General features: G+C 31.9%; 2 protein-coding genes and 1 long non-coding RNA gene across 6 annotated transcripts in view; 1 reads left to right on the forward strand and 2 right to left on the reverse strand.

The window, feature by feature from the left end:
* LOC109598058 (protein yippee-like 2) overlaps positions 1–15,161 on the forward strand; it is a 36,565-nt gene that overhangs the window by 9,881 nt on the left and 11,523 nt on the right. The window contains exon 2 of one of the 4 annotated variants that reach the window (XM_049961543.1): positions 1,112–1,179. The exons of 2 other annotated variants lie outside the window; for them this stretch is intronic. The gene's annotated coding sequence lies outside the window, so the exon portion shown is untranslated. Of the gene's footprint in view, positions 1–1,111; positions 1,180–13,360; positions 13,505–15,161 lie in introns of those variants that run through there. One more of the 4 variants, XM_049961553.1, reaches the window with a different exon arrangement.
* Positions 3,824–5,282, reverse strand: LOC109598059 (phosphoglycerate kinase). The gene is made up of 2 exons (XM_020013868.2): positions 4,150–5,282; positions 3,824–4,086 (listed from the first exon to the last, which is right to left on the reverse strand). The coding sequence occupies exons 1-2, from the start codon at positions 5,277–5,279 to the stop codon at positions 3,843–3,845; spliced, it is 1,374 nt and encodes a 457-aa protein (XP_019869427.2). The 5' UTR covers positions 5,280–5,282; the 3' UTR covers positions 3,824–3,842.
* LOC126264293 (uncharacterized) lies at positions 8,108–9,121 on the reverse strand. Its single transcript, XR_007547053.1, has 2 exons — positions 8,966–9,121; positions 8,108–8,910 (listed from the first exon to the last, which is right to left on the reverse strand). It is a non-coding gene; the product is annotated as an uncharacterized LOC126264293 (long non-coding RNA).

The raw sequence follows: 15,161 nt of genomic DNA on the forward strand, positions 1-15,161 counted from the left end.
CCTGATTCGCCGACAAAGGACATCAAAGAGAAATGCGCGCAAATAAAAATAATCGTCACTAAGAGCTTTATAACCGGATAGCAATTTGTCTTGCAGGACAAAATTGCAGCGACAAGCTGAGTTAAAAATCTTCGTCACTGTTAAGGTCAATGACAATACAATCATGTAATATTCGCGGATCAATTTGCGCAGAATTATTACTGGACGGTTGTGGTTTAGTGCTGGCAAATCTCGTATTTCAATTTAGCTTAATTCGTGCTTTATTCGGTCCCATTGCTGGCAATCCTTGAAATAAAACCAGATCTATTTTTTTTAACGGTACTCCGTTAAATTAAGTAATTTCCTCGAATGAATGCCCCGTATTTAGAACTGCCATAAAAACAAGGCTCGTGCGAAAATACTAATTTATTAATAGGTGACAGTCCTCCGGCGTGAAATTACCAATTAGTACTGTGATTGGACCATTATGCGTGACGTCTAATTAAAATTCAGCAGTCATTAAAATCCACTTGTTTTGATACTACCGAGCTAACGACCCCGGTAACGGTTATTCGCTTGATTTATAATTAGCACTAGGTTAACAATTAGAAGAACAAATGGTACTGCCAGTCTATTTTTGATTTGTATATGTTTGAAGTAGAGTGTGTAAAATACAAATCAATAGATATTGCTTTTACGCAGTTCCAATTTCGTTGCTTTAAAACAATGACAAGAAATCCGTTATTAGAGGTGTGCTGAAAAATGCTAAAAAAAGTTAAGTTGCTACAAGTGTAAAAACTTGATACAACAAACAAAAGGAGCAAGCTTGCTTGTCTTTAGAACAAAGTTCTCAGATAAAAAAAAAACCTCTTTGATAATGTTTACTATAGAATCAATTTACTTTAATGAAGGAAATGATGAATGACCATCTGTGATCTGTAGAATTTTATACAAATTTAATTAGGACGAGGCGAGACAGTGAAAAAATTTTACGAGATGTGTAAATGTTTTTCTCTGCGTCTTCATCAAGCTCTCAACACCTAAAAGTTTCGTTTCAAGGCTGTCTGTTATCATTGTCTCTTGTGCATTGCGGTTTTCATCCATATTAAAATTAAACTTTGGTGTTTTTCAGGCCGGTTTTGTAACTAAATGTATGGAAATGCGCAAAATTTTCTAGCCACGATGACACCGTCCATTTAGGTAGGAAATAATTTTGTTTATACGGATTTCATCTAGTGGAATCTTGTTTAATTTGAACGTTAATTTCATACTTTTGTTGGTTTTCAATTGATTTACAGATCAATCGAAATTCGCTAGTGTTGTGTAATCTACTAGGCGATTGATACAAATAGGAAATAAACGAACACTGTTTTATGGATGTTTTAGTATTTAGTAATTGAGTAATTTATATAGTTTAAACTTGTCGATGTCGAAGTTCATGACCGTACGTTCCTGTTTTGGGCACCCACATTAGTTTGTAAGTGCACTTTGTGAAGATTTCGTTTTAGACATTTCTAATAAGTTTTAGTAAGTAAGTATTAAATAATTATAATAGTAATTAAAATGACACAGTTACATAATACCAACGTATAATTCTTGGATTATTATTATTTTTTTTAGCCTAATTAAAAAGAAAATATATTTTTAAATACTTTTATCACTATTTGTTAAGTCGTTGGGGTGACTGTTTGTCAGTGGAGGTGGTAATAAATTATTAATGACAATAATTATTTATTAAAAGATTAATTAAATTAATTATAATTAAAATATAGATAGAAGACGTGAACTGAATTAAAACTTCGTTAAAGAATTTAATTACGCGACAAAAATATTAATTATATGATCAGGAACACGTTATCTCATAGTTGATTGATTTATTTATATACATCTATTTATGTTTGATAAAGTGTATAGTAAATATTTACACCATGTTCATTATTTATTACAATAGATAAACGGTTTCGGCTGTGAAACGATTGTTTATTGTAGTTCTAATTTATATTCACAACTTACAATATGTATGAGTCTTTAAAACAACATAATGTTTGTTTATGGTTCTTGATCACATTTTGCATATGAGTTATTAGTGCCCTGCCATTTATCATTTCGACTCATTCGTCCCCCATTAAACAATCAAACCGTTAACAAACAACTACCAACTACCGAATAAAACCGCTCTAATTACGTCCAAATCGACCGGCTAATTACAGATGTGATTTGAAAATCCTTCAAATTCGGACGACATGCACCTATTAACAGGTTCGACAACGAATCGCGTGTCCCGTTGCAATCGAAATTCCACTCATTAAGTCCGCCAGCCTTGAACTTGTCCAAATCCTCGTTCTCATCCGTGATTCAATGTGGCCTGGCTTAAATTGGTGCAAGACAGTCGGAGGTAATCTGAATGGATGGAGTTTTGTTAGGCGGATCAAGAAAATTGGAGCTATTAAGGTGAATTAAGGAAATAAGTCAGTTTGATGATGCCTTTAGAGCTAGAGTTTTTCTTCGACGGATTGTTCTGGTTTTTTAAGGATTTAAATAAGGTCTTGGTATAAATTAAATCATTCCGGATGAACATTAATACAATAATTAAAAATGCTTCATTGTTAAGTCTAAAAAAGTTAAAGTTGTTAAGATAATTTAAGAGATAAGTCAATTTGTGTCTTTAGAAATATAACGAATTTACATCAGAAGTCAGTTTCGTTAAATTTTAAACAGTTCAGAGGTCTCGGATGGTTTTCCTTTTTTAAATTCTAATCTACAGTTACACTAAACCACTTAAGTCAGTCACAAGAAAATTGAAACCTTTTAAAGTAATTTAAGTCATCCATTCTCCTCATCTGAGATTCAAGAAATGTAACAGAGCGTGTATAAAAATGTAATCCCCGATGTTCTTGCGACAGTTATCCCTGTAATCTAGTAAATGGACTGAGGCTTATTCCCATCACATCTGGAGTGGCGTCCACGCAACTCATAAAACGCAAAGCCAATTACGTAACAGGCGTCATTATATATTTTGCACTTTTTCTGCGTCTCCGGTGAAAAAGCGCGCGACCGTCTAGTCGCATTTTGTTTTATTGGGGGGTGTCTCGCGTATATACGACCCGAATCAACTGGTGTTTGTCTGTGGATCAGTTGATATGATATTGATTCTGGTGAAGCCGTCGTGAGCTCTATGGGAGCAGACAACCGGATCCAAACATGAAATAAACAAGAATATAATGAAATTCTTACAGGGCAACATCCCAGACACCAAGCAAATAAAACTTGATACCTACGGAGGTAGGGTTACATCTAATACGGATTATTGGGGAAGTCTTTCGTCTGCATGATTTAAACCTGTAATGAACTCGGAAGTTTCAATGTTTTCTCTGTCTATAAGGAAAGGAGCAATCAACTATTGATTATAGTTTCAAATGCTTCTAATCATTTACGAGTTTGGACAGAGGAGGACTTTAAGTTGCATTTAAATATAGAATAGCTGGAAAATCAATTTCCATTTATTTTTAATAAGCAGGTCAGTTCGGATGTCTCATTGCCACATGAAAACGCATTCTTGGCTACAGTTCAAGATTGTTTACTGTAATATTTTCCGTGTATATCATTTTATGCTTACCCATCGATTTATTCCTGCGGCTAAGTTGAATTAATCCAAGAAGGACATTTGGCACAATCATAAAAACGCACGATTATATTTAAGTAAGTTTATTTACACTACACTAAAGAGATACATTTCAGTCAATTATTAATATAATAATACAAAATGTTTCCGCAAGAAAACTACTTTAGAGTATATTACTTTATATTGCCTAAAATCATGGATAGTAATCACAAAAATCACATCACTTATTAACTAATTTATTTTACTTCTTTTGCAATAGAACTTTGATAGCTGGGAATGTCTTCCCTTCGAGAATTTTTAAAAATGCACCACCACCAGTAGAAACATGAGACAATTGCCCGTCAGCATTCCACTTTGCAAGACAGTATCCAGTTCTTCCACCTCCAGCAACAGTTGTCGTACCATTCTTGGTAGCCTTTACAATTGCTTCCAGAACCGTTTTGGTACCGTTCGTGAACTTTTCATAAGACACTGTTCCCATAGGTCTGTAACAATAATAAAACAAGTTAAACATTTTCTGTTGTGATTTTACATGTTGTATGACTTACCCATTCCAAAGTATAACTTTGGCTCTGGCTATGGATTTCTTAAATGTGTCTATAGTTTTTGGTCCAATGTCAGCTCCGACCCAACCTGGTTCAATTTCTGTGGACAAATCGGCCAACTTCACTTCACCATTATTGAAATCATTGGTTATGTAAAAGTCTTGGGGAATGTGCAATTTGACATTGTTTTTCTTTGCCTTTTCTACGATTTTCTTAATGGTATTCTCCAATTCCGGGCAAACTGGAAAATCTCCAACGTTGATTCCGTAAGCAACCTTCAAAAAGTTGTAAGCTTGTCCACCTCCAATTATAATCTCGTCCGCTATATCCAACATGTGGTTCATCAAAGGTATTTTTTCTTCACATTTGTTACCACCCAATATGCATACTAATGGCCTGGAGTTTTGAGACTCGTTTAAAATTGCTGAAAGGTGAGTGAGTTCAGATTTCATTAAAAATCCAGCCGCTTTAATTTCAAAGCCGTCCGCCATCATTGAACTATGATCTCTGTGGATGGTTCCAAAGGCGTCGTTTATGTAGATGTCGGCCAATCTTCTGAGACTCCTCCTGAACTTTTTAATTTCATCTGGGGTCGCTTCGGTTTTGTTGCCCAAATAATCCCTGCCTGTTTTTTCTTCACCAAGAACGAACCTAAGATTTTCCAGGACTACAATCGAACCGTGTCTGGGATATCTGCAATAAGCTTCAGTTTTTTTGCTCGGCACTGGTTCTGGCAAAAAAGTTACATCTAATTGCAATAACTTTTCTAGAACTTTAGCAACTTTTTCCATGGATAATTCTTTAACGTATTTGCCAGCTGGTCTTCCCCTGTGGGACATGATAACAATGCTTCTGGCATGGTGGGCGATACAATAGTTGATGGTTTTCAAAGACTGTTCAATGCGAAAATAGTCGGTGATGTTACCTTCATTGTCGTAAGGAACGTTGTAGTCGACACGAATCAGAACTCTTTTATCGAACAAGTCCAAGTCGTCGATGGATCTCAAGTTCGCCGTATTCATGATTTTTAAAAAGATCACTTCACTGAATTCACTGTTTATAACACTAGAGTTTACTTCAATTGAATGAAATACGTTTAGGTTTTCGAGGCTTTTTATATGCGATAGTGACATCAACAAGCCTTGCTTGGAAATTTTGGTTCCCACAAAACAATACGGGCGTATTTACTTTTCATCTCAAGTTTCTCTCTACTGTAAATATTTTTTATTTAAAAGGATTAAGTTTAATAAGTTTTTAACCTATTACTCTATGTCTTTAATCCACGGTCAAATAGTACTTCGATTGTTCTCCATAAACAATTCCATTTAATGACATCAAATCTCTTAACTAGATAGATTTTTCCATGTGAATTTTGACGTGATTTGTTCTAGACTTTTAGAAATAATCCGAGAAGTGTGGCTGGTTCCATGTATGCAAAGATTAGAATAGTGGTAAAAATATTTTTGTTTTTCATGACGTTGCTAGAAAAGTTTTAACACCACCAGCGAAGTGGCAAAATATTTGTTTAGGAATCTTTGTTTATTCCCACGGTAACAATCTAAATATATTTACGTCCTGTGTCTAAATTGTGTGATAGTTGGAAAAAACACCCCCATAGTATTAACTTTCCCCATTTGTAACGCAAAAGGTTGTTGTTACCTAAGCGCAGAAAATTAATAACGAAATAATAGAAAGCGAGAGCATCACGAATTCACTATCACTCTGAATTCTCGTCCATTTTATTACGACCCAGATTGACTGCACGTGCATTGAAAATGTCTTTCTGTCAGTTGCAGTGTAATTTCCTTAAATATTTTTTATGACGGAATTGCTAAATTGACCCTGGATGCAGTTTTTCTCGTCCCGAGAAGCGGAATCAATACTTTTAAACAAAACCGTGTTCGCTGAATGCTGAAAAAAACATATATCGATAAAGCCAAGGTCTCTTATTTACAAGTCTCCTGTTTAATTATATCTTACATAATGACGTTACGCAATTATTTGCTACCTTACAGGACTATTTATAAACGCGCACGTTTCGAAATGAATAATTTTCACAGGGTGTAACATATTGTTCAATTTAACCCGTACAAAAATATCACGTTTTTAGATTATTCTGATTGTTGAACATGTGAACGTGTCAAAATGCCTTGTACGGCCCACGTAGTTGATGATCGATACGGGTTTCCATTCAAAAGGTTTTATTCGAAAATGACAAGCAATAGAATGAAAATTGCCACTGGGAAAATATAGAACTGATGGAAAATTGATTTTAGTCGTTATTGTTTATTCACGGACGCGTCAAAATGGGACAGATAACATTGGAAAGATTCACTGGAAAGTTTTATTTTAGGTTCTATTGTCTTTGCTTATGGAAAATTTGTTAATTAAAAAAAAAAAAAAAAAATAATATGTGTAGAATTTGTGTCCAAGAATTTAGTCTAGTTAAAGGAAATTTGAAATGAAAAACACCCAATTCAATATATTACTTTTAATAATAATCAATCTTAAGTTTAATTATTATGAAATATGAACAAGTACTATCATAAAAATATAATTAAAATTTTTAAAACTCTTGCCAGTAGGCCTCCCTACCGTACCGTATATTATTGTAGTATAATAAAGCTGATAATTTTAAGGTAATTGAACCCTAGGATAAGACCATCTTGTCGTGGCCCTGGGACTTAGTACCACTCCACAAGCCAGTGACAGTAAGAAGCTAACGGATCCAACTGCAATTCCAATCCTTTCCCAGGAAGATCTCTGATCTCTCTCGATTGGCCTTGTTCTTTCCGAATCAGTTAACAGGAGGCTGGAATCCTTGCCTGCCTTGCGTCTTCTGGTTCAATAAATGTATGCCTCGCATATACGTCTTGAATTTTAAAATTTCCCCTCTTTGTTCAAAAAAAAAGTAATTGAATAAATTAGTACTTGAGATCACAAATCTAGCGGCAAATTTATTTAGAATTCTAAAAAATCCTTGAATTTTGTCGTCTAAAAGCCATAAGAATATTCGAATTTCCATTAATAAAACGACACAGGTTCCATGATAACATCTACCATTTTAACGCCTTTCTTAAGTACTACTAGTACTGTCGTTAATGGAGGAGTACCCGATCTCCGTTCTTTGACAGATCTCTCATAGATGGAGTTGCTCTATAATTAGTTGCTTGTCTTCAAATAGTTGTTCAAATGTTTTTCTGTTTTCATCGCGGTGGGCAGAAATTGGTGAAATTCAGTTGTTTTAGTTGAACGATGCTTTCCGAGATGGAGCGACTGATAATAATTTTTCAGAAAATGCCAGAATGGGGGTCTAAACAATGCCTTTAGTTCATGTTGAGCCTAAGTCAATATAAAATAAACTTTCGAGTTGAGAGGTGGATAGAAAACTAAAGTTTAATAATCATATTTTGAAGGCTTTCGCGGCCATGTGCTCTAAATTTAAGCAATATCAATAATAATGCTGCTGCTGTCTTTCATAAAGTTGTAACGTCAAATTATGAACTAATCAACGTGGTTCAAATTTTTCTAACCAAAATCCACCACATCAATTCCCCACCTTTTGAATTTCTAATTAATGCCTTATAATACTCCTACACTGGATTTTTTGCTTCGATAAACCCACCCACTCGTTATTTTTGTTAACCATCCCCTCACTTGCGTGTGCGTAACGAAAATGAATAAAAAATCACGTCGCTTGATCTAGATCAGTTACGTTGACGACCTTGAACTTCCCGTTTTCGGCGATTACACACGACGGAACGGTTGAGCAGGAACAGGACCGGTGACCTGCGGATGAATATTTCATCGGTTGCTGCTCGTGCATTTACCCCAGGGCTTGTGGATTATTGATGTAGCGGGAAGTGGCCGTCGGTTTTCTCAGATGGTCACATAAAATGATCGATGCTTTTTTGACGGAACTGACAATATATAATTTGACATAAGGAAAACAATTAGTTGGGTTTTTATATTTTTTTTTATTTAACAAAGATTACAACATACACAGTTAAACTGTGTTAAATTATTACTAAATCAGTCTCTATCGGTCGTCAGTCGTCTCGTGAAGAAGAGTAACAAATACAGAACATGAACATCAAAAACTTACCAAGTGTTTACAAGCTACACTTTTCCTCATGCAATTTCTCAAAATATATATTCTAAATGTGTTTCAACAACAACATAGGAAAAAGAGCCGTAAATACTGGCTTAATAACTAGCGTAATGTCCTGGAAAAAAGTGTCTTCGTACAATATCAGCATGAACCTCGAAATTCTAGATTGATGTTTTAGAGTCGGCGAATCTTGATACGTGGAATTTTGTGGTTTCTGTCGACGATTCAAAATTCTTGAAGTAAACACCATAGTTCTTTGAGTCTTCTCCAAAATTTCTTTCTTTCTAGCTTTCCACCTCTTTGAAATTGTTCAAAGGAACTACAATTTTCTTTTCTCAACCAACAGACCTTCCGTTTTTTAAAAAGCGGTTCAATAAAAAAAAAATCGTTGTGGGAAGATCACTCGTAATTTTGTTGTGGTGTATTAAGAATTAAATGTAATATTTTCCACATCAATTTTGAACTTTTACACAGCCAGAGTCGGTTGTAAAAAAAATATTCAATCAATACATACTGAAGGTTTGTGGTGAGAAATGTTGCTCCTTCGGGTCTCCTTCAATAGTTGGTACAGCTTTCTTTATGGAGAGTTCTTTGGGGGCATTTACTAGATGTTTCTTTTCCTTCAGTTTAGAAGTTCTTGCTTCATTAGAGTCCTGTTGAAAAAGTATTCTTGAAATGATTATATAATATGGAAATTGATTTATTTACCTTCATTGTAGTGTGGTTGAACGTCGACAAAAACTTATGTATACCTTATAATATAAACTTCCTTTAATACATTAACGTGGAATTTTGCTAGAACAAACTGCTCTAGTTACAAAATGAAATATGTATGTATATAGTTTATTGAACGTATCCATAGCTACAAACCAGCCGCCTATTTTTATATTTGCACAACCATAGACAATATAACAATCACAACAGTTTTGAAAATTTTATGTAAATATTTATATTAAATATTATTATTTCAAATAAAAATTTAATTTTTTTATACAAGGTGATATACAGTTATCTAGAAATTTTATTTAACTTGCTTTACAGAAACGCCTTTGGAAAAAATAGACAAAAAAAATTGTGCAACAGAAAATTGATTCCAAATTTCATTAAAATATCTAGAGGCGTTTGAAACAAATCTAATGTATTACGATTGTTTAAAGACCGCCAAATTTGTAAGCTGATGCAGACAGATGACCAATTTTGCAGAAAATAAGTGAAAATGACGCCCGATCTTGATTGTAATTTAAGTTCATGGTTCATTTCAGTTATTGACAATTATGTAAAATTCTTAAGAATTTACTACTTTGCTACGGATGTTAAAATATACTTAAAACACATTTTTTGCAGTCTCATATAGATTACTTTCATTCTAATTTACGAGCTGAAAATGATGGATAAAATGAATATTTTCGCCAAACGTGAAACTGATCATAAGATGTATAAAAAAAATCAACAAAGCAGTATCATACAGAGCCCTTAATATATTAATTTTATGTGAAATAATAACTTGTGTAAGTCGAACTCCGATAACTCGAAGCAAATTTATCGGCAATGGCATCCAGGGTGAACATTATGTGTAAATATTTGGCGCAACTTTCGATACGTTGAATTTCTCCTACCTGGGGTAATCTCGAGGTTTTTCCTTTCCGATGATATCTGTTATGCCCGAACGACAGTCGCTGTAGGCAACAGTTCTAAGACAAATTGTGGATTGATTAGAATAATCCTGGAAATTCCTGCAAATTACTTTATGATGTTATTGAGATTTATTTTATTAATTTATTGCAATTAAGTGTGTATGTGACTTAACGAATACTTGTGTTTACTAAAACACTTAAGATTCTTGTTTTTTTGTTTTCATTATTGCTTATGATGTTACAGTACTCCTCAATAACAACTACTACAAACTTTAAATTAAAAAAAAAAAAAATAGACAAAAAAAGTAAAATGAAAAACAACTAGAAATCATCCCCTGCACATATACACACCTTGGAGCAACCGATTTCCTACAGCAATCCCAAGAAGTAGTACAGAACCGGCTTACACTATTAACATGTTCGAAATCTACAGAAAATCTGTGTTTCGGAAAATGCGTATGAAATTAATCAAAAATTGTAAACCAGTGTTATTGACTTGTTTTCCAAAAGAGATAAAACGCAACACCGGTGAGTAAGAGAGAGTATTTAGATTAATGACAGTCGCTCCTCTGCAATCGTCTAAATGCAGATATCCGTTTTGCGCCGTGCCCATTTGCATTTCGCAATTCCATTTGCGATTCATTTCGGTGTCGCGCGTGTATCGCTGAAAAACGACCAGAAAACAGTTCCGAAGCGATAATTGTCATCTGCCCGTGGCCAGATAAATTCGTATCCGAGTCCTGGGTGCAAAGTGAAACGTTTCTGCGGCGCGCCCGAAGTGTGCAAACATTTTTATTGTTGTAAAACGCCGTGTTTACCGTCCAAACGGCACGTGTAACTGCGTCTCTTGCACAGTTCCTTTCTCGTTTCGCAGCTTTAAAAAAATAAATTTCGTTTTTTTGTGACTGTTTGTAAACACAGTTATCAGTCAACATTAGTGAGTTTATACGCAATCATCTTGACGTATTTCGTTATCTATTCCGTATTTGATTTGAATGAAAATAATACACAGTCGTGTGTTGTTGTATTGTACTTTTGAAGGACCGTCAGTTGTTTTTATTCAGGAATTAAGCGTAGCATTTTTGAATGGAGGCTATTTTTATCATATAGTAATTACGTCTATTTTGAATTTTATCCAGGTAACGATACGGAAAACCGTTTCATCACAACAAACTAAAGTTCAGTTTATGCTCTATATTGATACGTATTTTGGTTCATCTAAATGTGGCGTAGATTATCAAAAACAAGTCGTAGTTTCATTTACACATTTCTTTGTGTACTTATTTGTACAGTAATTAATTATTGCGTTGTACGCAGTTTTTTTATCTTATCGAATTTTTGATGAGGTCGACGAGTTTTTGGGATGCACGAAACTTGTCCATAATTTTGAACGATATTGTGTTTAGATTAAAATCGGTATTTCAATATGTGACGTTAAATATTGAATGTTTCGAGTTCGAAATTTAAATTGGATACGAGAATGTTTTGTGGCTGTTATAAGTAAAGTATACAAACGTTTTCAATTTCCAGTTGAAATACTGAATATTGCCCCCATTAAATATTTAACGTCTACGCTTATTCTGAAGAAAAAAATCTGAATGAAGAACGCCAACAAAAAATAACTGAACTGAATATTTGTCAGGATAAATAAAAACGTTCATATTTATATTTATACGTAAAAAATCGTCTGGTTTTTATAACTAACAAAAATTGAGAATTATTAGTTTTTTTAATGTGTTTGAAAATTATTAATGAAATGCTGAAAGGTTTTTGTGATTCTGTTTTTATTGTCCGAGTCACTGTTTTAATTAATTAAAATTCGTACTTCCTTTGTTCCCATTTTATATTATCAAATAATGGTTTTATCAAATTAATCTTTTAAATATTGAAATTAGATAATCGAAAAAATTATAGTATTTTTAGACTTCTTTTTAGATTTTTTACATTTAAATATGTATATGGATCGAAGATTTTTATTACATGGGGCAAAGAAAATATTATACATAAATAACTAAACAATTTCAACTATGAAATGTGTAGACAAAATTTAGTTATAAAAATGAGATTATTGAAAATGAAAAGTGAGATAAATCGTTTTCTTTTTTAGTCAAAATTTGTTTTTGGGTATTTAATAAAATTATATATTCATAAAAATTTTAAGAATCTTTTTTAATTTCATGAAAACCAGATAAATAATTAAGTGTCGTGTTATCTTTCTTTTTATTCTTTTCGACGAAATAATGGCTTTATTTAAAATATTTTATTTTAAATCTTTAAATTACAGTATAAAAGATTATTATTATTCTTATTTACCGTGATTAAAATATTAAAAGTTCAACAAAATTTATTTCTGTGAAATGTATAAAATAAAAATCTGATACGAATATTAAATAATTACAAATTAAAGAAGAAACTGAAATCATACTTTTCAATTAAAAACAAATTATGAATAGTTTATTTATATAAATAATTTTTATGAAACTAATAATAATAATCGAGAATTGAGATTTCTTTCTTCAAATTCTATAAGATGGAATCATGGTTTTATTAGACGCACGTTGAAAACAATAAATTAAGTAAATTTGCTGTAAAGTTCATAAACAAAATTCTGTTATAAAAATAAGATTATGAAAAAAACATAGCAATTAGAAAATCAGATAAATCGTTTTCAACTTACAATGCAAAATTTGTTTTGTTTATTTAATAAAAATTTTCAGAATCTTTTTGATGTGATTTATTTTTAATTTCAAAAACATTTCAAATATTCTGAATATTATATTTATTTATTAATTTTTTTAATAAAAGAGGTTTATATAATATTATATATATTACATAATTATATATTAAATCTACTTAATAAAAGTTAACATAACTATATAATTTGAAAATAATATGTTAATATATTAATCATTCATACATTTTTTTAAATTTAAATAAAATTACTCTATTTTATAAAATATGTCAATTTTATAATTTTATTTGCAAACAGAAAATAATTAAGTTATTTTAATTAAGTAAAATTTTGTTGGAATATTCAATGAAATATTATTATATATGAACAAAACATTTATCTGAGCTTATTAATTAATTTTATACGTGTCATTCAAACATTTCAATTTTCTGGTTAATCTTCCAATAATAAAATAATGTGCAGATATTTTAAATTTAATTTAAAAAAGGGCGGATGCGCAGTTTTTTTTAAGAGATTAAAATAGAAACATCAAATCAATTAATTTATGTAGTATTAAAATAAATAGGACTAGTCTAGCGATTAAAAACGTAGTTTAATCAAAACTTATCAATACCGACGCCTCATCTGGACGCGTGAACAGACGCAGCGCGGAAATGCAACCGAACAATTTTAATATCAAATTTCTTGGATCGCTTTTATTATTAGGTCGACGCGACCTTGTCGAGTTTACTTTCAACTAAAAATAAACACAAATCAGTTGTTGTCGACGGTGTGCGGTTGTGTTGTTGAACCTGTGTGCGTTTTCCTTGAACCGGACCCGTTTTTCTGCCCGTCGTTTCGATTGTGATACGCATCGTGCGTGCGTACCATTCTTCCTTTGTCTCTGTCCAACCATCGAATCCTTCGCAAGGATTGACGACGGTAAGTGGAGGTTGTATCATTTTTTTCTAATTTTATCACCTAATTGGATTCAATTGCAATTCTTAATAAACCGTTTTAGTATTCAAATCGCATCCGTTGTTATGGAGATTTTGTTTACTCGAGCATCCTCGAATCGCAATGCTCTGGTCTGGTGCCAAATTAGGCCTATTGTTCGGAATCCCTATTGATTGACTGGTTTATTTTTTTAGCACACGCCAATCGTTTATAAACGCATCTCGTTTTTAGTTTTGGATGAAAATAAACATGTTTGTACCGAGAATATATAAATATATTTTTGTTCAACTCTTTTCTTTGCACATTTATTAAATATGCTTAAAAATTCAGTGGTGACTACAATCTTATCTACAGTAATTATGCAGATTATTAATTCATATTCAGTCAGTGAGTGTTGTGAAAAGCGTCTCGTTTATTTGGTGAGTCAAGTTAGAAAATTATCCTGGTTAAATAAAATGCGAAATTAATTTTAATACTGCGCAAAGAAAATTAATGTTTGTCTTCGTAATTAATCATCAACGAAATGCATCGGAAATAATTTAACGGCTTGTCGAGTTTTCACTTAAATTAGCGTGCTCTATAAGTTCTCCATTTCACTTTTAGATTGATGCAAAATTAATTTCTATTTTGATATAAATATTGGCTTATTTAATAGATTTTTGTGGAAACTGTAAATAACATAAACAGTCGAGTTTCTAGTTCTGGTTTTGTACTTTACATTAAGATTAACTTCTATTTTGACATAAATATTTGCTTGTTCCATGTATTTTTCAAGAAGAACTCCTACAATATTTACAGAATCAGACTGTTCAGTTTATTTAACGATTGTGGAAACTGCAAATAACATAAACGGTTCATCACACTATACTTTTCGTTCTTGTTTTGTACTTTACATCAAAATTATTTTTTATTTTGGCATTTGCTAATTTAATATACTTGAAGAAGAAATTCGAACAATGTTTATACAGTCTGTCTAATTTATTTAACGATTGTGGAAACTGCATACAACGTAAACAGTTCATCATATTATAGAAAGTTGAGTTTCTAGTTTACATAAAAATTAATTCCTATTTTGTCATAAATATTAACTTATTTAATATATTTTTAAAAATAATTCAATTAGTATTTACACAAAGTGATTGTTTATTTACAATCTTGGAAACTGCAAATAATTTAAACTATAAAGAGTTGAGGTTCTAGTTCTGATTTCGAATTTTACATCAAAATTATTTTCTATTTTGGTATAAATATTTCCTTATTTGATGAAAATAATTAAAATAATATTTACACAATGTAATTGTCTGGTTTACTCTACGATTATGGAAACTGCAAATAACATAAACAGTTCATCACACTACAGACTACGAGTTTTTGGTTCTGGTTTCGTACTTTACATAAAAATTTATTTCTATTTTGGCATAAATATTTGCTTATTTAATCTATTTTTAAAAAATAAATCTAGCAATATTTACACATTCTGATTGTCTAGTTTATTTAAGATTATGTAATCTGCAAATAAAAAAATAAACGTATCACCACACTGAACAGTCGAATTTCTAGTTCTAGTTTCGTACTTTACATCAAAATTTTTGTTCTGGCGTAAATATTTGGTTATTTAATATATTTTTAAAAGGAACTCCAA

Source organism: Aethina tumida, chromosome 1 (assembly GCF_024364675.1).
Source record: "Aethina tumida isolate Nest 87 chromosome 1, icAetTumi1.1, whole genome shotgun sequence".
Taxonomy (NCBI): domain Eukaryota; kingdom Metazoa; phylum Arthropoda; class Insecta; order Coleoptera; family Nitidulidae; genus Aethina; species Aethina tumida.